The 26,659-nt window shown below is 29.9% G+C and overlaps 1 protein-coding gene across 9 annotated transcripts in view; it reads left to right on the top strand.

Moving 5' to 3' along the window:
* Positions 1 to 1,558: 1,558 nt before the first annotated feature.
* LOC129972497 (ice nucleation protein-like) overlaps positions 1,559 to 26,659 on the top strand; it is a 41,108-nt gene continuing 16,007 nt past the window's right edge. For 7 of the 9 annotated variants that reach the window (XR_008784866.1, XR_008784865.1, XM_056086646.1 and 4 more), the window contains exons 1-11: positions 1,559 to 1,693; positions 4,354 to 4,395; positions 7,407 to 7,439; positions 11,056 to 11,094; positions 11,581 to 11,622; positions 12,903 to 12,941; positions 14,463 to 14,498; positions 14,637 to 14,666; positions 18,133 to 18,192; positions 19,178 to 19,231; positions 22,519 to 24,780. Coding sequence is in view for 7 of the 9 variants with exons in the window: in XM_056086646.1 (XP_055942621.1) it covers positions 1,636 to 1,693; positions 4,354 to 4,395; positions 7,407 to 7,439; positions 11,056 to 11,094; positions 11,581 to 11,622; positions 12,903 to 12,941; positions 14,463 to 14,498; positions 14,637 to 14,666; positions 18,133 to 18,192; positions 19,178 to 19,231; positions 22,519 to 24,780 (2,695 nt within the window). In the remaining 2 variants the exon portion in view is untranslated. The remainder of the gene's footprint in view (positions 1,694 to 4,353; positions 4,396 to 7,406; positions 7,440 to 11,055; positions 11,095 to 11,580; positions 11,623 to 12,902; positions 12,942 to 14,462; positions 14,499 to 14,636; positions 14,667 to 18,132; positions 18,193 to 19,177; positions 19,232 to 22,518; positions 24,781 to 26,659) is intronic. The other 2 variants (XM_056086644.1, XM_056086645.1) reach the window with 2 other exon arrangements.

Here is a 26,659-nt window from a genome sequence, read left to right as displayed (position 1 = left end):
TCAAAAATAGAAGAGAAGATATTATAGCTGCACGTCTTTTAATCCGGATGATTATAACCCCAGCTCAGGTTTCTAATTATGAAAATAACATTGATCATACCATCTTGTTTTGTTCCAAATACGCAGCTCATAAATCAAATCTCTTTGCAAAACATAATATTGATCTTCATTCTTGATCTTCATTCAAATCGTTTATTCAAAAAAAACTGTTTCTAATAAACAGTATCTTCGGATCTTTTTCCAATATCTGAAGTTTTTTAACATCTATTTTATGAAATATTTTGGCATCAGGGGATAACGACCTTTGTTCCCGAAAATCCCATTCTCATCCTATTTCAATCAATCAATCAAAATAAGTTTAGAGTATAATGTAAATAAACAAGCCGTTTAATGAAAATAAATAAATGTTTAAATAAGAAATTAAAATGGAGGTAATCTAGTGATCTATTGTTTTCGAAAAAGGCGTAGAACCATTTGCTGAAAATAAGTAATGATTGATATAATATTCCTGTTATATTTACCATTTGATTTCTAAAAGCATTTTCGTGACGTTTTTCGCTTCAACGATAAGGAATATTTTATTACATTTTTAGACGTATATTTATACTCAGGTTTGTTGATTGAGGTGCAACTGTTACATTTCCGTTTGTCAAACAATTCAGCTACCATTCATTAAAATTTAATTAAGATGTTACGGTGAAAAATCTTAGTTTATTAAAACGCTAAACAGAACATGTTAACTAAAATAGTTGATTTATTATGAACTATTTTAATTGGTTATAAATTAAATAAAATATTTAATTTGTTGTTAAAAAAAGGCATATTAAAACATTTGTAACAAAAATTTTGAGATTTATTTATTTAAAATCTAATACAAATTATATAAAAAACACTTATTGATCCTATCTATTTTCTATCGTCTTGATATAATTAACATAAATGGAATACATTTGAAAGCTATCATTACATTAAATTATCAGAATGAATTTACGTTTTGTATTTTAAATGTTAATATGTACAAACAATTATCCATTAAAATGTTTTCATCATACACATTGAATACTATTTATCATACCGAACGAAATTTGTAATTAGCTACATTATTAAGATTTTAGTGAGTTTTTTAAAAATATGCTTGAGCAGAAATAGTGTATTAAGAAAATTATTTTCCTTAAGTAAAAATTCCCTTTCCAGTGAATATTTTATCTTATGTAGACAACACAAAGTTTGAAACAATTTTATTTTCTAGACTAAAATTTGACTTCTGATTTAAAAATATTTTTCTTCTATTTTTTAAGCCTAAATTTAAATATTTATTCTTTTGAAATGATATTAAACAGAGATTGAATTCGAATTTAAGGCTTTGTTTTCGAACACGGGTTGAACTTTCCAGGTTTCGAAAGCACAAAAAGCACGACGGGTAAATATTTGATTTAACTGTTATTCAGATCATAATTATGATTGGCAGACAAGTTTGTTTAATCGAATAACTGTATCACTAACTACAGTCGCTGTATAAACTATCCTTTATAAAAATGGAAGTCGTGGTCTAAATGATTTCCTAGATTCGGTATGGTTTTTTAAATAGTTGAATTTCGTTGGTGTCGGTCTAGCAGAATTTCCACCTAGAGCAATATGAAAAAAGGAGCGATTTTTTTACTAATTTGCAACATCATATCATATAGTGAAGCAGGTAATTAGTATGTGCATTATAATTTGTATTTATTGATTCATATTTTTTTAACACTTTAAATTTTTTTTATGTACTAAATATTGACAATTGTAACAATTGTTTTTGCGACAATTGTGTCTTTGTAATTATATTTTGCATTGTATTATGTAAATTTATTTTATCCTCTTGTGTTAGAAATGCAGAAATTCAGAGCTAAATAATCCACACAATTTAGATTTATGCTTTTACAATTTCAATAAATTACATTAAACTATTGCATTTTAGCATATAAACAGTATCTAGCTATAATTAGATGATATAAGTAACTAGCTGTTAGTAATTGACATAAGTCACTTGCTGTTAGCAACTGATATAAGTAACTTGCTGTTAGTAACTGATATAAGTAACTAGCTGTTAGTAGCTGATATAAGTAACCAGCTTTTAGTAACTGATATAAGTAATTAACTATCAGTAAGTAACATGAGTAACTAGCTGTTAGTAACTGATATGAATAACTAGCTGCTAATAGCTAATGTGAATAATAGCTGTTAGTAGATAATTCAAATAACTAATTGTTAGTCGATAATATAAATAACTAGCTATTAGTTGCTGATATAAGTAACTAGCTATTAATATTTAATATTAATAATTGTAATATTAGTAAATACAGCGTAATATTTAATCTTGTTTATAAGTAACTTGTTATGAATAATGACAATTAATAAATAATAATAGTAACTGGCGAAGTATATAAATAGTAACTTAATATCAAAATTGTTAGAATTATTTACAAGCTATGTATACGTTTGCTGCAATGTATTGACCGGTTTCTATGAATTCTCACCGGTGAATTATGAGAATTATTTTATACTTTTCCTAGGCATTGTATGCAATATCTAGACATTCTATTGAATGATAAATGCTATTAAGGTAAAGTAAGAAAGACAGATGTATTACTCAAACAATTTATTAGTTTAGAATTAGAGTGCCCAATATAGTTTTCATTATCTTTATACGAATGGCCATGGAAGTGAAGGAATGGAATGGAAGATATGTATTTTGATATGACAGTTGTATAACATACATAACTTTATTATATCACTTTGCAGCATGTATAAACACCATTAATTACCTTTAAATACACATTGTAAGTAACAGAAATGGAAATGTATTTAAGCATGTCATCAACATATTAGTTTAAAGCACCATTAACAATAATCTGATGCATGGTTTCCAATACCATGGATCATTCTGATCCATGATTTATTCCGGGTCTAATCTGAGTCCTCAAAATCTGATCCACAAAGATATCCAGCCCAGTTCCGATTTCATTCACTGGCCTATTATGAAAATGCACTTCAAAGTTATCAGAGGGTTCTGATTAACCAAGACACTTTCATCATTATTTGTTTCATCATTATTCACACTTTCATCATTCATTGTTTCATCATTATTTGCCGGAAGCATATTAGTTCAGAATTCGGATAAACGGCTTTGAATAGCAATTTTTTTTCCTTACTCTACTTATAATAAAGAAAAACATGCGTGTGTATGTTTGCGCTTCTCACTCCAGATCATTTGATGTAGGCCCATCAAATTTGGCACCTCTATACTTAGGAGGGGCAGGATGAGCATCGAAGCGATTTTTTTGAAGTTTTAATTAAAATTCGAATTTATTAATAATGAAGTGAAATTTGACTTTTCCGCGATAACATCCGAGAATATTTTTGCACAAAAGTGATTTTGGTATACTTTGGACATTAAAAAAATGTCTTTTTAATAATAATAAATTTATACCGATTTCCCCGAATTTTGGAAATTTTTAAAAATATTTTTCTTTTCTAGTTTTCAACAATAGATTTTACTCTTTATGTACAGGATGCTATAAAATTCTGATTTCTTTTTTTTATCATATGTTTTATTTAATCATTTGAATTTTTTCGTAGTTGAAAACTGAAGAAGAATTCTGTTTAATACTTATGTAATTAACATAAGGAATAAGAAAGTGAACTTAAAATGCCGCGAAAGTTAAATGAATTATATAATTATAGTTTTAATAGTCCTATGATATCATGGGATTCGATTCTATCATGATGTTCATATACACAAACAATATATTAAGGCTATTAAAATAATACACCTTTCTTGTCGATATCAATTTGTTGCTTAAAACTATTTCCTTGCTGAAACATTAAATTACACGTAAAGGAAAATAAAGACAACCACTACTCTCCCCCCCCTTCCAGAAATAATTTGTTGCCAAAGGTGGTTTAAAAACGATAAAAAAATAAACTTATCAACATTTTTAATATCTTTTAAAGAAAATTTTAAAATTCACAATCATTTTTCGCTGAATAATAGTAATAATAATTCAATGCAGAAGTTTCAACGAATGATACTTTCTTTTACTTATGCTATCATGCTATTGCTCGTCAGTGCTAATGCAAAAGTCAGTCCAGATTATCTGGAACAGTCCAAGTTTTTGTCTTGGCTTGACCATGACCGTAATTGCCTTTCAGATTGAAAATAAAATATTCAAAAACATTTAGTTATGTTGGTATTTACTTTTTCCTGAAATTGCAAAAAATTTTATTTAAGTTTTTGATTGAAATCATAAAATAAGTAATTGACCTATTTTTTTAATAAACAAAATTAATTTTTTACCTTTCTATTTATGCCAGCTTTAAGCGTCTCGGGAGCATCTAGTGGTGCAAACGGAGCAGGTATGATTTTTTAATATTATTATTCTAAGATTAATAGTATTTTCGATATTTTCATTCGTATTTCATATTATTACACATAATATTTAATTTATTCCATTATTAATATTTTTCACTCCATTACTGCACGTTGCATGCTATAAAGGGAAAACTGTTGGACTTCCGCTTACTTTTTCTGATATATGCCTAAAAATAACAATTATACTTTTACTTTAATTGTAAATATCATATTTTATATAACATTTAATCGAATTCATATTTTTCATATTTAAAAATGGTAAAAATAAAATTTCAGATTTGGATCTTATTATTGTTTGTAATGTTTATTGTTAACCATTTTGTCTTGATTTCAAGTACGACAGAAAGGAAAAACTCTTAATCTCATCTATATTTTCGAGATTTTTTTAAAAAAAGATTTCAATATTAACAAGCATGGAAGCTTTTTCCCTTCACATTATCGTCTTTTCTGGCTTTTTATTGTATAATTGTGCAACGTATTTTGTCATAAATAACCTCAGCTACTCTTCTCCAGCTGTTTTTTCCCTTCATTCCATTTGATGATTTGAATTTTATTATTGTTCATAGCTAACTTATTATTCAAATTCGAAATTACTTTCCTATTTATATATCTTAAGTTGTTGACATACTGTTCTAAACACAATTCTTCTTTTTCAAAGCAAAGCAAAAAAAAAAAAAAAAAACTTTCTACCATTTTTCCAGAACATGTATTGGTCTTTTTTTCCTCCAGATTTCTTAAAGGCCTTGAAGTGCCGAATTAAAGTTGTAAATTTAACGTTAAACATTTAAAATCATTCTCTAATTAAAAATTTCTTTTCTGCAGCTCAAGCAAGTTTTGCTTATTTTATAGCTTTAAGATCAATACTTTCATGTATTCTCCTTCTTGTTTAGTAGCGTGATATTTTAATCTAAAAAACGAAAATAATTAACATTGAATATCTCGGCTCAAGGATTCATGATATACAATGCCTTTGTGTTGTTACATTGTACAACCGATGATATTTTATAGTTTTAACATGTGATAATCTTTATAGATTATTTTCGAAACAATATGTAGGTTTATTTACCAAATAATATTGCACGAACTGGAATGTAGAGAAAATTTTCAAACGCTTCTTGAAATTTGTAAATAAACAAACATATTTCTGCAGAAATTTTTATTTGAAAAAACAGTTTATATCCGAATTTGTAAAGAAAACCTAAATAGTAAACAAGAACAAAATTTTATTTTGTAACTAGTAAGTACTGCTTAAACACTTCTATTGTTTGCTAACCGCCATCCTGGCATAAAGGTAGAGCGTCTTCCCGTGATCTGGGTGTCCTGGGTTCGAGTCCCGGTTTGGGCATGGTTGTTCTTCTTCATCTGTTCTATCTGTGAGGTGTGTGAATGTGCCCCCCTGTTAAAAGGGGTTGTGCAAGTGAATGTGATGCATGAAGTAGCTACGTCGTACTCTTGGCCCTAGTTGGCGCTACTGAAAAAACAAGAGACGCTCACTAGGCTCAAATCACTGACAAATAACTGTCAGCGGGTTTATAAAAGTGCCATAAGTCACAACACAACTATTTGTTTTGAGATTGAAGTCCCTGCCAAGATATGAGTTACTAATCCAAGAAACAGTATTCATCCCTTCCTGAAGAGAAAAAGTCGATCTCAAGGTTTTGAGAGTTTTTGGTGCTTTACATGACTCTGTTCAAAAGGTTGCTTTTATTTTATATGTCTAACAGAATGCTTTATAAATCGGGGACGCAATGATACACATCAATAAAATTCAGCTTGTAGGCCTTATATTAAAGATGCTGACGTATGCCAAATAATCATCAACAATATACAGGCAACTAACATAAAATATGCTGAAAATTCTACATTATAACGAATAGTAAACAAGAAAACACTATATTAAAAAAAAATTTCTGCAGGTGCTGTGCCATTCATTTTGAAATGATGGTTGCGTACATTTTATTATTATTATTATTATTATTATTTACAGGTTATCAAAGAAAATTTTGCGTACATTTTTAAAAATATGTTTGTTTATGTAATTTTATATTTAGTTTCTAGTTTTTTTAAATGTCATTTATTATTTCATATGGTACGGAAATATCGAAATCATCTAATTTTCGCTTTGCAAAAAAATAATTTAATGTCATAGTTTTGAATAATGCTGAGCATTTTAATTAATATTAATTCAAAATACTTAGTTGTGTATTTGCCATGTGCAGTTATTCTTTTAATAAACTTTATGAATTTTGTATGGGAGAATGTATATGTATTTACTGTATGGGAGAATACATGATAAAGTTAGTTTATTTTATTTGTTATTTTTATTATTGTTTAATATTATTTCATCATTATTGCTTATCTCATTATTATTTTGTAGAATCCTTTGCAAACTCTGTTGGTGGAGCTGGAATTATGATTTTCTAATTTTTCATAGATTTTTTATGTACTTAATATAAAACCGTGTTTTTTATATTAAATTAATTTCTGTCATAAACTTTTAAACTGAAATATACAGTATTTTATGAAATTTTCGAAATTTCTTCGGTTTTAACATAAATAAAACAAATATCTTGAAACAGACAGCATCTTTTCTCTTCGCAAATTAAGTAACAGTAAATAATCCTCATCAGAAGTAAAATAATGACTAAGTGTTTATTGTTTCCTTATTTCAAATACAAATTCTTATTTCATTTCATGATTTAAATTGATTGTGCCTTGTAAAAGTTTTTTGATTAATAAGAAAAATAATTATTCACATATTAAATCAAGGAAATCACTAGCAGCAATGCCAGCAATTTGCCAATAATTCAGCGAATTGATGTTAATTGAAAATATTTGGTTATGTATTTAACATGTGCAGTTATTCTTTTAATAAACTTTATGAATTTTATATAGTATGTGAGAATAGTCAAGGAAGTCCATTTATTTTATTCGTTATTTTTAGTATTCATTAGTCTTAATTCATTATTATTGTTTATTCTTTTATTATTTTTAGAATCCTTTGCAAACTCTGTTGGTGGAGGTGGAGGTATGATTTTATGTACTTTTCTTTTTGTGTACTATGCACATGCGCATATTGTGCATATGTTTTAATATTAAGTTTTAAAATTATTCTTTTAAACTGAATTATACAGTGTAATATTCTTTTCTGAAATCCTTCGAAATTTCTTCTGATTAAGAATCAAAATAGCAACAAGAAACAAAAGAATCAGAAAGCAAGTAAAATTCTTAAAACAGAATGGTATTCTTTAAATTAACAAACAATTAATCATCACCAGAAGACAACTCTCGACAAAATGTTCATTGTTTCCTTCCTTCAAAGGCAAATTCTTATTTTATTTCATAATTCAAGTTGACTAAGCCTTTTAAAAAATGAAGGAAGTGAAGACTTGTGAAATATGACTAGCAAAAACACCATCAATTCACAAATAGTTCGTCGAATTTTCTTTTTTCTCGAATTCACTATTCCACACTATTAAATAAAAAAGGCCTACTTTAATAACAGCTCAATAGTTAATTTCTAAATTATGTCTTTCACTGGTAAAAATACTCTAAATCATATAAGTATTATGTTATTGAATTTGAATCAATGAATGTAAAAAAATAATTACAATGTTTAAGTATGTTACAGTCTCAAGATCCTATTTGTCAAATTTATTAAACTATTTTTGATGCAGAACTTCTCGTATTTCTTATGGAAGAATTCTGTAATCGAATTTCTTTCTCTTTGCATATTATTGAAGTCAAGAATTTTGAACAATTTACTACATACCCGATGATACAACAATAATTTTTGGAATATAATTTTCAGCTAATAAATTAAATGTAATTAAATTTTGAATTCACATAGATAAAACAATAAATCTAGAAATACATCTGAAAATAAAAATTCCTTAATAATTTCTATAATATAAATAATAATGAATCATGAAATATATGAAGTATTGAAATCTAAAATGTAGAAAATATTTAAATAAAAAAAAACACATTCGCATCAGAATATTAGAAAATTCATTTTTTTTAAAATATAGAGTTGAAACCAAAATCTTGAGAGCAGTACTAAATCACATATATGGATAGTTCTATTCTTTCATAAACTCACTAATTCCACCTTATCATACAGTGTCCACTCTAATTATTTCTCAATAGCTAATGATTGAGTCATTTGCGGCTGGCGTATATTTCCAATTGAAAATATCAACATACAATGTATTTTCCAGATAGCTATTGAGTGATCTAAAATAAGAAAATCAAAGATTCAGAAGAAAAACATTTTTATGGATTAAAATATCAGTATAATTAAGAATATTATATTATATTTGATTGATAAAACTGGGCAAAGTATAAAAAATTAAAATTTTGTAAATTTTTCATCTATTTCGATATTGATTCAAACAACATAAAAACTTTTCTTTATGAGATTTAATCTATTTTTCGTCAAATGAGAAATATATGGCTATTTTTAATGGTTTAGAAATTAACTATTAGATCACGATTGAAGTGAACAAACTGTATATTGGTCAATTAAATGTTTTTAAAATATATTCTTTTAGAGAAAGAATATTCTTGTAAATATTCGTTCAGTGAATGTTTTTGAAAATTAATCTTTTAATTATTCGTATCATTAATTAATTACTCCTTTTTCAAGAAGATGTACCTTTTAACTATTAAACAGTTATAAGTGAATCATCTTCGATTAAAGTTTACGCATTATCTCGTATGTGAATTCTTTTATTTCAAAGTAAATTCTATGTGAATTCTTTTATTTCAAAATAATTTCTATGTCAATTATTTTGTATCAAAATAAATTCTAAGTCAATTCTTTTATTTCCAAAATAAATTATAACTCCAAAATGCGATGCTATTTACTATAATAATATTTTAAAGGCAAGAAATTACGCATCAAATGATTTAAATATCATTTCTGCTAATTAATTTATTCATAGTTATTTCCCTGGTAACGTAAGAATAATTCACGTTCATCAATTCTCTGTTTCAAAAGTAGTCAGCAGATGGTATAATAAACACGATAATCATAAATTAAAATCCACAGCTTGTTATATAACTTTTGACTTTTATTTTTTGGAATACAAAGGAAATCCGTCTTTTAGTATTTGCGACCATGATCTCAATACATATAATCTGCCACGATTTTTGCTTCCCTTGCAGATAGACAAACTTTGTTTTGCTTCTGGATATCAATAAAATCGCTTTTTGACCCGTCTACTTTTCCGGCTAGACATCAAGATTTATCTCTCTAGAAACATCAGAAACTCAAAATATTTTCATTGTTATTATACTGATGGAAGAAAATAATACTTCCACGTTTTCCTTATCAATATAATCACTCAGGCTTTCGAATTCTTTTAGAATGACTTTCCTACAGAATGTATTATTATTTAAAATACCATTGGTATATCACGACATAGTATAAGCATTTTAAAATGTGTTGCCAATTTCTTGAAATATTTTTCAACTCTCTATTTTTTGTATTCATTTTTTTTTTTCATTTAAGGAACTAACAGAGATGAAATATCATCCGAAATTATTTAGGATCATTGATTATTAGAAACGCTTTTGATATTAAATATTAGGAATGGAAAAACGTTTTTGGATTTTACAAATTTCGTATTAATTCTTTCTATCAATCTATTTACAAATTTCTATTCAAATTTTCACAAAATTTATTCTCTTTCGGAAATAGCGATTTCTCAAATTAGATGCAATATTTTTCGGACACAAAAAAAATAGTCAATTTGTATTTGTATGCTAAATAATATTGTGAAAAATATGCTACACATAGTTTATGTTACACGGGTTTATTGAATTTATCTTCTTTTCGTAACGACAAAAATTTGCAATTGAGATTTTTTCTTATCTGATGTAGTAAAATTCTGCAATTGAAAAATATGCTACACATAATTTATTTTATGTGTTTTTATTAAAGTTATCTTCTTTTATGACAGAATTATCTTATTAATGACAGAATTTTGCAATCTAATTTTTCCGTCATCTCATATGATAGAATTTTGAAATTGAAATGTTACACATAATTTATTTCAAACGGTTTTAATTGAGATTATCTTCTTTTATGTCTTTAACAATATAATTATTTTCCAAACGTATTTTTTTCTTCATCTGACAGAAGTGGCAGAATTCAACAATTGAAAAATATGCTACACATAGTTTAGTTTACACGCTTTTATTCGGCTTATCTTCTTTTATGTTTGTAATGGCAGGATTTAGCAATCGACTTTTTTCCTCATCTGATGTAACAGAATTCTGAAATTTTGTATAGTTATTTTCTGCTGCTGGCGGGACAATAGTTTAATACTTTTGGAATTTTATTATGTAATGCATTTTGATTTTAAAAGTTTATATATTGAAATATTTTCGCATCATTGAAGATCTCTTATTTCGATAATCATCTTCCAAAAATTTTTCAGCTGCTTCTTTTAAGATAGAAATAAGTGCTTTAATGCTGTCATACAAATCTTGAAATCACTTTCGAAAATCAATCAATGTTGAAAAATTGTTTTCATTTCAAAATTTCAAAAAAAATTTAAGAATTTTAAGAAAGCTAAGTTTGGCTCAGATTTTAAAAGGAAATTACAAATTTCTGTTTCTATCTTATAATTCAATAGGAGCCGCAGCTGCTTCGGCATCATCCTCTGGCAATGGAGGTAAGTGCCCTCAAAACTTATTTTATTTATTCAATAGAATTTTTTTTCCAAATTAGAGATAGATTTCAAGAGTACTGACGATTTTCTTTCTTCAAATAATATGTTTATATTTTTTAACAGTATTTTTTCATATAGTTCTTCCGAAAATCACTTCTGGTTATTCAAACAAAAATTTGTGGTAAATGCCCTGTTTTGAGAGCAACTGTTTTTGTGTATAGTAAAATTGTAAATAATATTTGCAAAAGCTTTTATTATAGATAGAAGATAACACAGAACATTTATTCAAGTGTTAAAATTTTGTTAACTTCAAAGGGAATTGTAAATCGCATAATTTTCCTTGGCACAGATGAATGTTGAATAATTTTAATGCTAAATAATTCTTTTAAAGCACTTTTAATAAATTTTTAATCTTAATATGTTGAATCTTGTCAAAAAACATTTGTAAGAGTATTTTATCGATAATTCAATTTATTCTACTTGTTCCAGGTGCAGCTCAATCAGAATCGTCAAGTGATGGTGATGGTGATGGTAAGTATTTACAGAAAATATTCTTTAGATGAAAAAGTATTCAACAATTTCTTGTACAAAGCTGAAGTTGTTTATTCTTTTCGAAAGCTATGTAAGGGAAAAAGCAATTATTATAAGGACGTCCTATGTCTTTATTATGCTTTTCAGGTCATGAAAAACAAATTAAGAAAACTAAAAAAAATTGAAAACACATTTATTAGAATTTAAAAAAGTAAAAAATTATCAAAAATAAGTTGATTAAATAAAATAGTAAAGACCACGAGATTGAAAACAAAGAATTCTAAAAACAAGTTCATCAATGTATTAAACATTTAAAATCTAACATGTAAAAATATGCTTTTCAGATCAGGAGAAACAAAATGATCAAAATAAGAAAGATTTTTAAAATGTTTTTATTAGAGTTTTAAATTTAAAAAAATATCCAAAATATATTAATTGGACAAAATCGTAAAAATGTGAAACGATTATAGAAATGTCATTAATAAATCGGAATTTTATTATTTTTTATTTATTTCTGGAATATTTTACTTTTTAAGTGTGCAAATAGAAGTTTTTCTTCGTGTTCTTAATTTCTTAGGAAAAATAGTGTTTATAGCTCCTTTTAAGCACCTTATGGTTGTTTTTTATTAAAATTTTGGCAATATTACTTTTTTACATATTTCGAAGTTTTAAATATTGAGGAAACTAATAATGCCATTTTTCCCGAAATCAAAACTATATGGCGCCTTTCATTTAACAGCAAAGTTTAATTACAATTAATCGATTGATTGATAATCAAATTCAGGAAATATTACAGATGGAAAAAAGGACGAGTTAAATAAAAACTTGGAAAATGTGTCCTGAAAAATAATGTAAGGGAAGATATAATTTTATCAAAATAATTGTATGTCATTATGATCAAAACTTATGATTTTTTAAAACGTTATCTAGAAATTTAGTAACCTGTAGTGCGTCAGGAAGTGAATAAAACGTCGATAATAAAATTCTGTATTATGAGCATAAAACAGATCAAGTTTAATAAAAGTCTGTAATTAATTTGATAACCGATAAGTGCTTTAAAGATTTTTAAGGTTATTTTTTTTCTTTAATTATTCTTATTTTCAAAAATTATGTTCTGATAATTCTTCATTTTTTTTCATTAAGCTTTTCTATAATTATTCTTATTTTTTTCTTCATTTTCTCAATTCTTCTTTGATGTGATTTATTTTTATTCTGTATCATCAATATTAATCATTAATATGTATTTATTACAATGTCGATCTTTTTATTATTTAATTTAGGTGCATTCGAAAAAGAATATTCAGGGGTTAATGCGCAAGGTAAGCATCTGTAAAAAAATTTTTTTTCATGAAATGCGCGTATAAAAATTGCGGATCTTATTACTTATATTGAAACTTTTTAATATGCTATAAAATATATCATCAATAAATATTTTTTTTAAAAAATATTACATTTTCTGGGAACGGATATAACTATAAAGCATTATTTACAATTAATAATTTCATTTTCCCTCATTTTTTTGTTTGAAAATAAATAGAAAAAATTTATAAAAAGCAAGAAACATACATTCATTACATGATGAATTGAATTAAAAATGAGAAAAGAAGCTATTAAGAAGTATATGTAAAATTACGTTTAAGGGATTGCAGAAATTCATTTATATAATATTAGATAAGAAATCATTTAACAAAGACTAATTTTGTATAAACATAATTTTAATTTAGTTTATTTCTTGTCTTCAAATATATATGTTATATAATATAACTGGTGAAGCTTATTTTTTTCATTTTTATGAATTTCAAACACGATTTTGTAGCATTGAAACATGTAGGCATTTATATACATATTATTATTAGGAGTAATTCTTCCTATGAGTTATACAGAATAATTACAAATGAATGACAAATTACGCTAAATTTCGGAAAGAAGCGCAATTCTGACGAAATCTTGGCATCATATATATAATGAGCATGGTGATCTTGACGTAACAATCACATACGTTGCATGACACACCTTACAAGTAGTATGGTAGCCTGTAAATATTATCATCTTAACAAACGAAATAATGAAACATAAAATTTCTGAACAATGACAGACAGAAGAATAGACAAGAAAAATTTTAATGCGAATTACAAATGACATTTAGTGTGATTGCCATTTTCATGTTCCATTAAATTTAGATAAAATGGAGCATTTTAACTACAGTGATAATGTTCATAAGCATATATTGCCCGTAATAGAATTCGACAAGCAGGATGTAAGAGACGAACTCAACTGTTTGCAAGATAAACAAATAGATCTGTTTTGGTAAATGGAACATATTGGGTTGTAGATTCTGCTAGTTCAAAGTTTTTCAAAATTTTAATTCGATTTTTAGAAATAAACTAATTAAAATTTTAACGATTTCTTCAGTAACTTCGGAATAATTTGACTCAAAATTTCGACTTGATACTACATTAAAATTCAAAAATATTAGTTTGATAGTAATGCCAATTTCATTTCAATTACTGTACTTTTTCTCTATTTTTTTAAAAGCACATTTTATTTATATTTACCCTTTATTTTGAAGTAACACTAGGTTTATTCCTGATTTTGAATGGTGTTCAGATGCTTAGTCTGCTCCTAAATTCTGTAATTCTATGCTGCATCAGCAGGAGAATATTGCACTTCAAGGAATCTTATAAATTTTTAAAAGCATAGTGAGGAAAATTTTTAAAGGAATTAAATTTATTAACAAATCTGATAAATATTTAAAATTATAACGCTTAATCTATTAAAAACGCTTTTCATTATTTTAATTAATACATTAATTAAAATTAAATATGTGTCTTTTGATTTAGGTTATTACGATGTTAAATATGGAAGAGATGAAGACGGTGAGTAATTCTGAACTTTATTTTTAGTAGTAATTTTATTAGTAATGCATTTATATTAAAAACACTATAAAGTAAGTATATTTATTCAAGAATAACTAAAATTTCTGATATTTATCATCTTTTATTTGTTTTATTTAGGACAAAACTTTTACATTCAAGCCGGACCAGGTAAAAACACTTTTGTAGTATTTGTAATAATTTTTTTTAAATAAGTTAAAAGTTCTATTAAAATTTCCCTATAATTTTACAGCAGCTCATTTTCATAAAATTTAATGGATTTTTTCTCTTTTTTTAAATGTTTTTTTTTCTTCCTTTTATTACGAGTTTTTCTTGTTTGTTTGTTTTTCTCTTTTTAAATGTTTTTTTTTCTTTTTATTATGAGGTTTTTCTTTTCTTTTCTTTTCTTTTTATTATGAGGTTTTTCTTTTCTTTTCTTTTCTTTTTATTATGAAATGTTTTTTTTTCTTTTTATTATGAGCTAAAATAAAAATGAACTTTTTTTCGTTATTTGAAAAATTGAATGCTTTAGAATTTCGATTATTCGGTCACCATCTATCCGGCCATGTTTGAAAAAATGAAGAGCAATTCACTTGAATTCATTCAGGCGTTTTATTCAGGTATCAGAAAAGACAAGCAAAGCACGTGTTTCAACTGTGTTGTTCCCTTACGCACTAACAAATTTATCTTAAAATAGTACAAAATATTTCCTCTTAGATACTTTTTTTCTTAAAACGTGCCGTGCATTCAGTGATGGATTCAAGTATTTGGGCTCTCTAATCAGTTTACCAAATGAATTAATTTTTATCAAAAAATACACTGGTGGACAAAATTAAGAGATGGAAAACATTTTCACACATTTCTCTAAAAATACCGCACAAAACCTGGACAGTTGATTGCTATAAATGATCACTGTAGCGCTATTGGCCCTGAGATAAGTTTACGTATTCTTGTGGGCGTTGCTAAGCCAGCAGGAGGTATAAAAGTCCGCATCGAGCTGTTCATCTCATTCCACTCTTCAACACAGTTGCAGATTTTAGTGCATTTTTTGAATAATTGTGTTGTTTCTTGCTGGTTTTTAGGTGAAATGAGTGAACATCATCGTTTAGACGACGGTATGAGGTGGTGAATTGTGGGTATACTTGAGGCAGGCCAGTCCCAAGCTCAGGTTGCTAGGGAATTGGATATAACACCAAGCGTCATTTCCAATTTATTGAGTCAATTTAAAACTAATGAGACAGTATGCAGACGACCAGGACAAGGTCGCCCGAGGGCTACATTTTGCCAATGAAGACCGGTATTTGTTCGTTTCAGCTAAGCGCCATAGGACGGCTACAGCCACTCAATTGTCTAGGGACCTCGCGGCTGCTACAGGAACATCAATTTCGAGTAAGAGAGTTTCCAGAAGACTCCATGAAAGAGGGCTGTATGCCAGGAAGCCCGCTATTTGCATCCCACTCACTCATTCCCACAAAAGAGCGCGTGCAGAATGGTGCAGACAACATCAGAATTGGACACATCTTCAATGGACTAATGTTCTCTTCACCGATGAGTCCAGATTCAGTCTACAACCTGATTCTGGACTGTTATTGATATGGAGGGAACCTGGAACCCGATATCATCCCTGCAACATTATCGAAAGGGACCATTATGCTGGTAGAGGAATCATGGTTTGGGCAGGGATTATGCAAGATACCCGCACTCCGCTCCATGTGTTTGACAATGGTTCCGTGAATGCCCAGAGGTACAGGCAGGAGGCTCTAGAGCCCTATGTGCGTCTTTTCAGGGGCGCTGTTGGCCCTGAGTTCATTTTTATGGACGACAATGTGCGACCACATAGGGCTCTCATGGTTGATGAGTATCTGGAAAGCGAGGACATTCAACGAATGGATTGGCCAGCCAAATCCCCTGACCTGAATCCTATTGAACATGCTTGGGATGCTCTTGGGAGAGCTATTGCAATGCGCCAACCTCCCCCCAGAACCATTCTAGAGTTAAAAATTGCTCTGGTGGAAGAATGGGAGGGTCTTCCACAACCCCTCCTTAACTCCCTTATTAACAGCATGCATACTCGTTGTGCATGCTGTCCGTCTGTCAGGGGTGACCATACACCATACTAGAGGCAACACATACTGTACAAGCCTCACTTTTATTGTCATCTTTTATCCTTAAGTTCAGACTACATTGGATTTATTAACAATAGGTCTTTCCAGTGAATGGCACTTTCATTTTTGTTTTGCATACTTTGTTATCATGGTATAAGCTATATCCATACCAAATTTCATTTATTTATATTCAGTATTTTTTTAGATATTTGGGAAAATGTCTTCCATCTCTTAATTTTGTCCACCAGTGTAGTTAACGGCTTCATGTTTTAATACATTTTTAACTTAACATTATTTATTTTAAATTATTTTTTATTTTACAGATTTTGTGAAAATATAAATGATATTATTTAAATATAATGACCCTTGAATGCACGATGTCCAAATTTGTGCACAATATTATTTAATTTAATGATATTTTTAAGCAACTTATTTGAAGCCATAAGCAGCTACATAATTTTTCTAGACGGAAATCTGTCATGAGTTCAGTACATAATCCCTTTCGCGACATGTGTGTCAAATACGCATCACCAGTGTACGTCTCCCACTGCCGGGCCTACCATCCGTACATTCATCTAAACACAATGTAAATAAAAAAAAACATTAAAAAAATGTGAACAATACAATCATGGATATCATTTATCGTCACATTGTCTTTGAGTGTGTCTTCAAGTCCTGTTCTTGAATGTGCATTGGGTTTCAAATTTCCGTTTGGCTACAGTACAATTGACTCTCATCACGTGAGCCCGAATCGGCTCCATTAATTTAAAACATGCAAATAAATAAACTATTTATCTAAAATGCTAATAATCTCTAATAATAATAAATGAGAATATGTGTGGGTTTGAACTCTAAAACAGACTGTTTGACAAAGAATTATCGAATTCAGCGTAAATGTACTTTCGGAAGGGGAGAGAAATATGCACCTTGGAAGAGATCGTTTCGAAATTTTAATTAATTAAAAATTCAAATGAAATTTTGGTATTTTTTCGAGATGACTTCCAAAAATGAAATAACACAAAAATGATTTTTACAGTATTTTAAGTTACAAAAGTAATCTAGTTTTCAGTGATATCAATTTAATTGACTAGCCATTTCCCCCTGGATTTCAATAACTTTTTATTGGTATAATTTGAGCTAGTTTTGATTGATAATTTTTTTATTCATTTTACTGTTGCAATGAAGTGCAACTGTTTCATTATTTCATCAAATATTTAATGGGTTGATATTCTTCAAACTTGAAAAGCTAAAGATGAAAGATTCTATTCATTATCTGGACGGTATACGTGTATTAAGGAAGTGAAATTACAGAACTCGAAAGATTACAAGTAATATGAAGCGTCATTTGCACAATGATCAGAACAGTTATAAGACTATTAAAATAATAAGGTTTGGATGAAAGGTTTTATTAAAATTAAGTACTTTCAATATTTCTGGTCATTTGTATGATCGCCAATGTCGACTAGCAAATACTGAAAAAAGATTAATTATTTTGCTTTTGACGTTTTAATAATTAAATCGCTTATTTTTAGGTAATCAATTTGTTGAAGAAGAAGGTAACATAGTGAAAGCTGGAATAGGCGCATTTTCAGGTAATTCAATTCGTTTTTGAAAACATGTCATATATATCTTAAGATACTTTGAAGTAAGCTGTATCGAACACATATTAGCGTATAGTTTCTTTACAGATATGTAAGTATTTATAAGTTAATGTATTCTTTATTCAGCTCATTGATATAAATATTGTCATGAAAAAGTGAATTGTGACAACTCAAATTATTCTCTAGTGAATGTGGCCTTGTGCCAAATATGGAGTAAAAAGACCTATTATTTGCTAAATATGATTATTGCCGGCGTCCTGGCATAAGGGTAGCGAGTCTTCCCCGTGATCTGGACGTCCAGGGTTCGAGTTCCGGTTCGGGCATGGTTATTCTTCTTCTGTTTTCTATCTGTGAGGTGCGTGAATATGCCCCCCTGTAAAAAGGGGTTATGTAAGCGAATGTGATGCATGAAGTAGCTAAGTCGTGCTCTTGGCCCTAGTTGGCGCTACTGAAAAAACAAGAGACGCTCACTCGGCTTAAATCACTGAAAGATAACTGTCAGTGGGCTTATAAAGTGCCATAAGTCACAACTCAACTCTATACAAATATGATTATTTCGAACTTATAGCAGCATATGTCGACATTCAGCATATGCTGATGGAGAATATTAAATAAAATATTTTTTATCTATATATTATTTATCTATAATATATCTAAGAGAAAAATACAACATTTTGCCACAATTTGCCATGGAAAGATGTTATGATATGTATCAAAATAGGAGAATGCTTAAGTAACAATACATGCAAATAAACGATAAAATATAACGAGGACAACGTCTTACCAATGATAAGCTAACACAAATATTAAGTGATTAACGTGTACTTAATTTAATCACGAAAACTAGAAATATAAATTTACCCTCTGATATTTTAAGTATTAATAATATTTCTTTGATATGATAATATAAATATAAGAGCAAAACTGAATTTACGAAGAGCTCAGAAGTGTTTTAATACTTTGTTTCATGTTACAGAAACTTTCGAGTTGATAAATGGAAAATTAATACTGCTTGTGCCTACTACACCAGGTATGTGGTTATTTTTTAAAATTATAATCATAGTTTTATTTTCGCCACTATAAATATCATAAATAATTAGCGGTAACATTATGTTTTCATATCATGCCTCTTAATTTCAAAAACTGCAATTTTTAGTATAAGTCACAATTGAAATAATAATATTAATCTTAGTTTTAGAATTATAATAATGTTTATAAATAGTTTAAAAATGATTTATTTATTAAAATTAATAAATAAATCTGTTTGCAAGGTTGGCAACAGAAATCAGTGTTATAGATGATTGCGTATGCGAAGATTAGAATAGAAGAATATTTTTTTCACTGTATATTAAAGAGAACAAAAAACTTTTAATATCACTAGGTTGGAGTGATGTGTATTTCAGAACTTAAAAATTGAATGGTGCAAAAAAGATTATGAACAGAAACACTTGTCAAGATATCCATCTATTACTTTAAAGCTCGTAACCTTATGTGAATTAATTAAAATTTCGCTTACGGAAATTTAAATTATTTCTTGCTTGCAATTAATAATTAGTATACATCGGGATTCTCATCGCATGATAAACATTCAATTATGATTCTTTTGTGAATTATTCTCCTATCTTTCTCTTCAAATCATAAACTTTGTACTGAGTTTATTTGAATTTCACATTCTAGTTCTGAAAAACATATCACGATGTTTTGACGTTTTTAATAATGCTAATATTTTTCTTCCAATGCTGCAGAAAGTGATGGTTCAATCTTATCCACTTAGTAAATAAAATAAAATAAATGTTTATTCAAAAAATTGTATTGATTACAGACGAATATAATTTCTTTGTAAACAACAATAAGACTAAAAAAATATAACAGCAAAGCGGAGGGATATATTAATTAATAACATAGTAATAATTCTATGTGATTTCTTTTTTTGTTGCATGAGTAACATTCATTAAAGAGTAGTTCATTTTGTTACCATGTGAAGCATTCCCTTGACCTTCAATTCTTCATTGCAGCCTCGTTTCTTTTTGGAGTAGTTTTTCCTTAGTAGAACTACACATAAATAACACCCAAGAAGTAATTCTTTTGCTACCATGTGAAGCATTCTTCTGTGTACCCTCAATTCCTTATTTCCGTCTTGTTACTTGCATCAGTTGTATTTAGATGCTTATGCAGGATAGATATTCTTATTTTTGACTATCACTTGGTGGATATAATGGTGGATGCTGTATAATTATAATGAACATTACGAACTGTCTTGATTATTAAAAATTAAAAATTTACTCAATTTTTTTATCTGGATTTCTTTTTAGGTAAACTAGTTCTTGCTGTTGGTCTTAGATGAAATCTCAAAACAAAAATATACACACACAAAAAGAGATCTTATAAGGCAGAAATATATTTAATCATAATTAATTGTATATATTTTAAATTCTAATCTTAGAGAATTGCCAGTCAAGGATAGTCGCGTTTGAATGCGGTGACCGATGGCCATCTCCCTCGACTAGTCGTGAACATTTTTCCTCAATACAAATGAAGACTTTTCTTTCTGTACTTGAATTTACTCTTTTTGAACAAGTATTCTTCCCACTGATGTGAGTTCAGCAATTATTTCGTATTTTCACGTTTATAATTGCAATCATTGTTCAGGCATTGTATATAAATTTGACTCAATACATCTGAGAGTAATGGTGGATAGTACCTTGCCATCGAGTTGTTGGTTCTGTACGCGCTCTGCGTCAGATGAGTATTTGTGTTTCTACAGCCTTTCAAGGTGCACGCCTGTTGAACTATGTATTTGTTATTTGACAACTCTTTATTGGTTGGAATATGGAATACAAGAGGGGTAAGAATAAAGCAGTGTTCACACGAAGCCAATTGTTGCGAGCAGTAGAAGACCACGCTTACCTCAGGGAGATCACGTGACTCCAATGGGTTAATATTAAGTAGTTGCCCCGATAAGACAAATATTTGCAGTTGTCTCATTGGGGTCGTTGTTCATTATGCAACTAAATTTAAATTACCGACTTCAGTAGTGTTGAGCTAGAATACAATAGAATCTAGAGTAGATGCAGTCCCAGATGAAAGCTGTTTCTATCTTGATACCACTGCAGAAGGCCAGATAAACGTTTAGAATCAAACTATCTATGGCATAGATATATCAGACTTACATCAGAAGATATGGTCGAGTAAGTAAATTCCTATGGCAACAGAAGCGCTTTCATCGATATCGTATTATATTGTGAGAACAAATATGCATATCAGATTGATAATTGAATTGGTTGAGTAACATATTTTAATCATTATTCTCTGATTCATTTTCCAGTGGAAGAACATATTGCCTACGTCGCTATTGTTACACAAGTTCTCTATTAATGTATTAGTAAGCTGCCTTGACATGTAAGATCAATAATTGTTTCTCCCATCGAGTTCAAATGGGTGATTATTGGATAACGGCTGATTTAATCTTCATCTCCAACAAGCATGGACTATTACTGACTTGACAAACTAAGAGCAATGAGCATGTAGCTCCACTCAATAAAATGACATATTTCGATACTGTAAGACAATTACGACAACTTTACGATACAATGTATGAAAGAATGCATGCCTGCATTTGAAATCGCGACTATTGAAGCAATTATTGATGTACCATCATTTCGCATTTGAAATGGCGGCTCATCAACTCACCAAAATCATACTTGTAATCAATAAACTGTAATCAAATAAATAAGTTGTGTAGAAAATAACTTAGCCTAAATTTTAATCTTTTAAAATATGCAATTTCGCTTGTTACTGGAATTTACTTTTTTACTAATATTATAAAATTAAGTTATTTAAAAAAAATATTTATTCTGTTTTTATTAATCGTTAGTATTTCCTTTGAGAAAATCACTTCCATTGGTAAAGGTTAAATTTTCTTCAAAATAATTGAATAAATTTATAATTTACTGAAGTAAATTTGTTAAATATAATTCCATTTCTAAATATGTCTACATTCTAGTTGATCTAGTTTTTTCTTCAATAATTAAGGAATTGCTAAACACTGAATGAAAAATTTCTGTCTAAACCTTTAAATGTGCAGATGAGTGTCAATATAGCAATAGATTTATGGAATTTGTCTCGATGAATATATAGCTCTATATAGCAGCGAAATATTTTTGCTGATTGATAATTGCTGATTAGAGAATGATCAACTTAAAACTTATCAGAGATGATAATTTGTTTTTATGGAATTACTTTATAAAAATTAAGCTTGATTTTTGCTAGACGAATTGTTAATTGATTTCCAAATAATTTTATATTTATTCATTATAGAAAGCCCTAGTACAACAGGTAATGATGCCACTACACCAGCAGGAATAGTTGCCACTACAACAAGCGGTGGATTTCCAGAAATAGAAGGTACCAGTGCAACAGGAAGTGATGGTAATACACCAACTGGTGGATCTCCCGGGACAGGAGGTACTGGCTCAACAAGTAGAGCAGGCACTACACCAAGCAGTGGAACCCCTGCAGTAGGAGAAAAGGAAGCAACTGGTAGTGATGGCCCTACATCAAACGGTAAAACTCCCGGAACAAGTGGTACTGGCTCAACAAATAGTTCTGGCATTTCGCTAAGCAGTGGAACTCCTGGAACTGAAGGTACTGAAGCAACAGAAAGTGATGGGACTACATCAAGCAGTGGAACACCAGGAACAGGAGGTACTGGTTCAACAAGTAGTGTTGGTATTACACTAAGTGGTGGAACTCCTGTGACTGATGGCACCGAAGCAACAGGAGTTGATGGCACTACACCAAGTGGTGGAACTCCTGGAACAGGAGGTACTGGCTCAGCAAGTAGTGCTGGTATTACACCAAGTGGTGGAACTCCAGGAACTGGTGGTACCGGAGCAACAGGAGGTGATGGCGCTACACCAAGCGGTGCAACTCCAGGAACTGGTGGTACCGGAGCAACCGGAAGTGCGGGCACTACACCAAGTGGTGGAACTCCTGGAACAGGAGGTACTGACTCAGAAAGTAATGCTGGCATTACACAAATTGGTGGAACTCCTATTACTGGTCGTACCGAAGCAACAAGAGGCGATGGCACTACACCAAACGGTGGAACTCCAGGAACGGGTTATATAGGAGCAACAGGAAGTGATGTCACTTCACCAAGTGGTGGAACTCCTGGGACAGGAAGTGCTGACGCAGCAAGTAATGCTGGTATTACACAAAGTGGTGGAACTCCTGTTACTGGTGGTACCGAAGCAACAGGAGGTGATGGCACTACACCAAGTGGTGGAACTCATGTGACTAGTGGTACCGAAGCAACAGGAGTTGATGGCACAACACTAAGTGGTGGAACTCCTGTGACTGGTGGTACCGAAGCAACAGGATTTGATGGCTCTACACCAAGAGGTGGAACTCCTGGAACAGGAGGTACTGGCTCAGCAAGTAGTGCTAGCATTACACCAAGTGGTAGAACTCCAGGAACTGGTGGTACCGGAGCAACAGGAGATGATGGCACTACACCAAGTGGTGGAACTCCTGGAACAGGAGGTACTGGCTCAGCAAGTAATGCTGGCATTATACCAAGTGGTGGAACTCCGGAAACTGGTGGTACCGGAGCAATCGGAAGTGCGGGCACTACACCAAGTGGTGGAACTCCTGCAACAGGAGGTACTGACTCAGCAAGTAATGCTGGCATTACACAAAGTGGTGGAACTTCTGTTACTGGTGGTACCGAAGCAACAAGAGGTGATGGCACTTCACCAAGTGGTGGAACTCCTGCGACTGGTGGTACTGAAGCAACAGGAGTTGATGGCACTACACCAAGTGGTGGAACTTCTGGAACAGGAGGTACTGGCTCAGCAAGTAGTGCTAGCATTACACCAAGTGGTGGAACTCCAGGAACTGGTAGTACCGGAGCAACAGGAGATGTTGGCACTACACCAAGTGGTGGAACTCCTGTAACAGGAGGTACTGGCTCAGCAAGTAATGCCGGCATTACACCAAGTGGTGGAACTCCAGAAACTGGTGGTACCGGAGCAATGGGAAGTGCGGGCACTACACCAAGTGGTGGAACTCCTGGAACAGGAGGTACTGACTCAGCAAGTAATGCCGGCATTACACAAAGTGTTGGAACTCCTGTTACTGGTGGTACCGAAACAACAGGAGGTGATGGCACTGCACCAAGCGGTGGAACTCCTGTGACTGGTGGTAGCGAAGCAGCAGGAGTTGATGGCACTACACCAAGTTTTGGAACTCCTGAAACGTTGGGTACTGGCTCAGCAAGTAGTGCTGGCATTACACAAAGTGGTGGAACTCCTGTTACTGGTGGTACCGAAGCAGCAGGAGGTGACGGCGCTGCACCAAGCGGTGGAGCTCCATTAACTTATGGTACCGGAGCAACAGGAAGTGAGGACAATACAGGAATTGGTGGAATTGCTGGAACAGGAGTTACTGGCTCAATAAGTATTTCTGGCATTTCACTTAGTGGTGGAACTGCAAGAACTGAAGGTACCGTATCAACTGGAAGTGTTTTTACTGCACCAAGCGGTGGCGCTTCTCATGCTGCAGGCACTGGGGCAACAGGTAATTGTTATTCAAGAAACTATTTATATTTTGTACAAGGTTAAATTTCAAAGTCATGAGATATTGAAATCTGGATAATGGTATAAGAAAAAAGAAAAAAAGTAAGTTTAAATTTTTTTTAAAAAATATTTTTTTTTAATTTATAAATAAGTTAAAATTTTCTTTATCATATTCTGTTTTTTTTTCCCAATAAACTTGCAGAGCAGGGAAACATATTGTATCAAAATACGTTTTAGATTGTTTTTTAATAATGCAGCAGTCCCGGAAGTGATTAAATTTCGAAAATTCTGTGACAGAAAAGTGGTGGCTACTTTTGCTAAAAAATAAAATCCAAACCAATTTAATGTTTAATTAAATATTCCACAACTAAAGAATTGAATAAATTTAAAATATTTTATTTTCCTTTATAAGGATACATAACGTGTGCAAAAGTAATACTGCTCGTGTCATAACGATTAATTTATTATGCTGATTTTTTGGACATTATTGAATTTTTTGTCTATCTACACATTTATTATTTTATAATTCTATCTTTTCTTGTATAATTATCAGCTACAAAATTAAATAACTCTATACTTATTTGTTTCAATTTTGTTATTGAGTAGATGTAAAAAGTAGGTAGATTTTTATTGAATTATATAAGATAAATTATCTTTTTGTGATTATTTTACTATTCATATTTATTTCAAAAACGATTAAAAACTTTTGATTTATTTAAAGATTTCCTTCTCCTTATTAAAAATTATAATCCGGATTTTATAAACAGTCAAAACATTTGCAATACGTATTTTACAGTATAATTCCTGATAAGATGTAATTTTTTAAAAAAAGATTATATAAAACAAGTTGAATAGTACCATACATGTATTGATACAAATAATTAAAAAAAATGATTAAAAGTTAGAATGATCAAAATTTTCATTAGATCGATATCAAGAAATCTATCCCATCTCCTACATCTTAGCTAAATCAAATAAATCTTATTAATTCGTTAAAAAGTTAAATGTATTTTTATAAGGAAAAATTTAGCTTTTGTTTTATACATTTAAACTTTTAAAAAATTCTTGCTGCTTTAGCATATGTGTGTTTCTTTTAATTAATAAGCATTTAATTGTATTATTTCTCATTGTTTACGCAATCATAAAATATTCTTTTTCTCGAATTCGAAATTATAAAGCACTTAGTGTATGAAATTGATATTTAATTGATTAATTAGCAATTTAATTATGAAACTATTAAAGATGTACGTCGTCATACAGAACCCAAAACTTCAAAACTCATTCAAATATAATTTTTTTTTCATTAGTAATAAATCTTACAGCAATTTAACTTTTTTTAAAAATCTTGAATCCATCAATCAAGTCCAAGCATTAAAAATTATAAATTGTGTATAAAATATTTTTAATGCCATTTTCTGGAATGAGAATCCCATTTTATAAGAAAAATTAACTATTGATTCTTAATGTTGATTGTCATATTTTCGATTAAATCAATTTTAGCAAAATAATTTTTCAAAAATTTACATTTATGTATTTTATTTTACTTTTTTAATACCTTTCCCATTCAAATCAATAAAAACACCTTAAAAATGAAAAATAAATCAATTAATTATCATTTCAGAATGCATCAAGTAAAATTTAGCTTATAATTCTTTGTTTAATCATTAGAAGCTATTCAGCTGCTAAAAGTAAATAATCTCAATCAAATATGAGTAATTCATATTGCTTACCAGAAAACACCCATGATGATAATTTTCTCAATATTCCCTCCTTTGCGACAAACATCAGTCCTAAATCGCCCCGAAAGTATAGAAGTTATTCCGCCGGGTTAAACTGGGCTGGTATTTAGAAGGTTAATATAATCATGATTGCAAATTTTG

Source organism: Argiope bruennichi, chromosome 6 (genome assembly GCF_947563725.1).
Source record: "Argiope bruennichi chromosome 6, qqArgBrue1.1, whole genome shotgun sequence".
Classification (NCBI taxonomy): Eukaryota; Metazoa; Arthropoda; class Arachnida; order Araneae; family Araneidae; genus Argiope; species Argiope bruennichi.
Note: the sequence above shows the minus strand (reverse complement) of the source record. Positions and strands in the feature narration are given on the sequence as shown.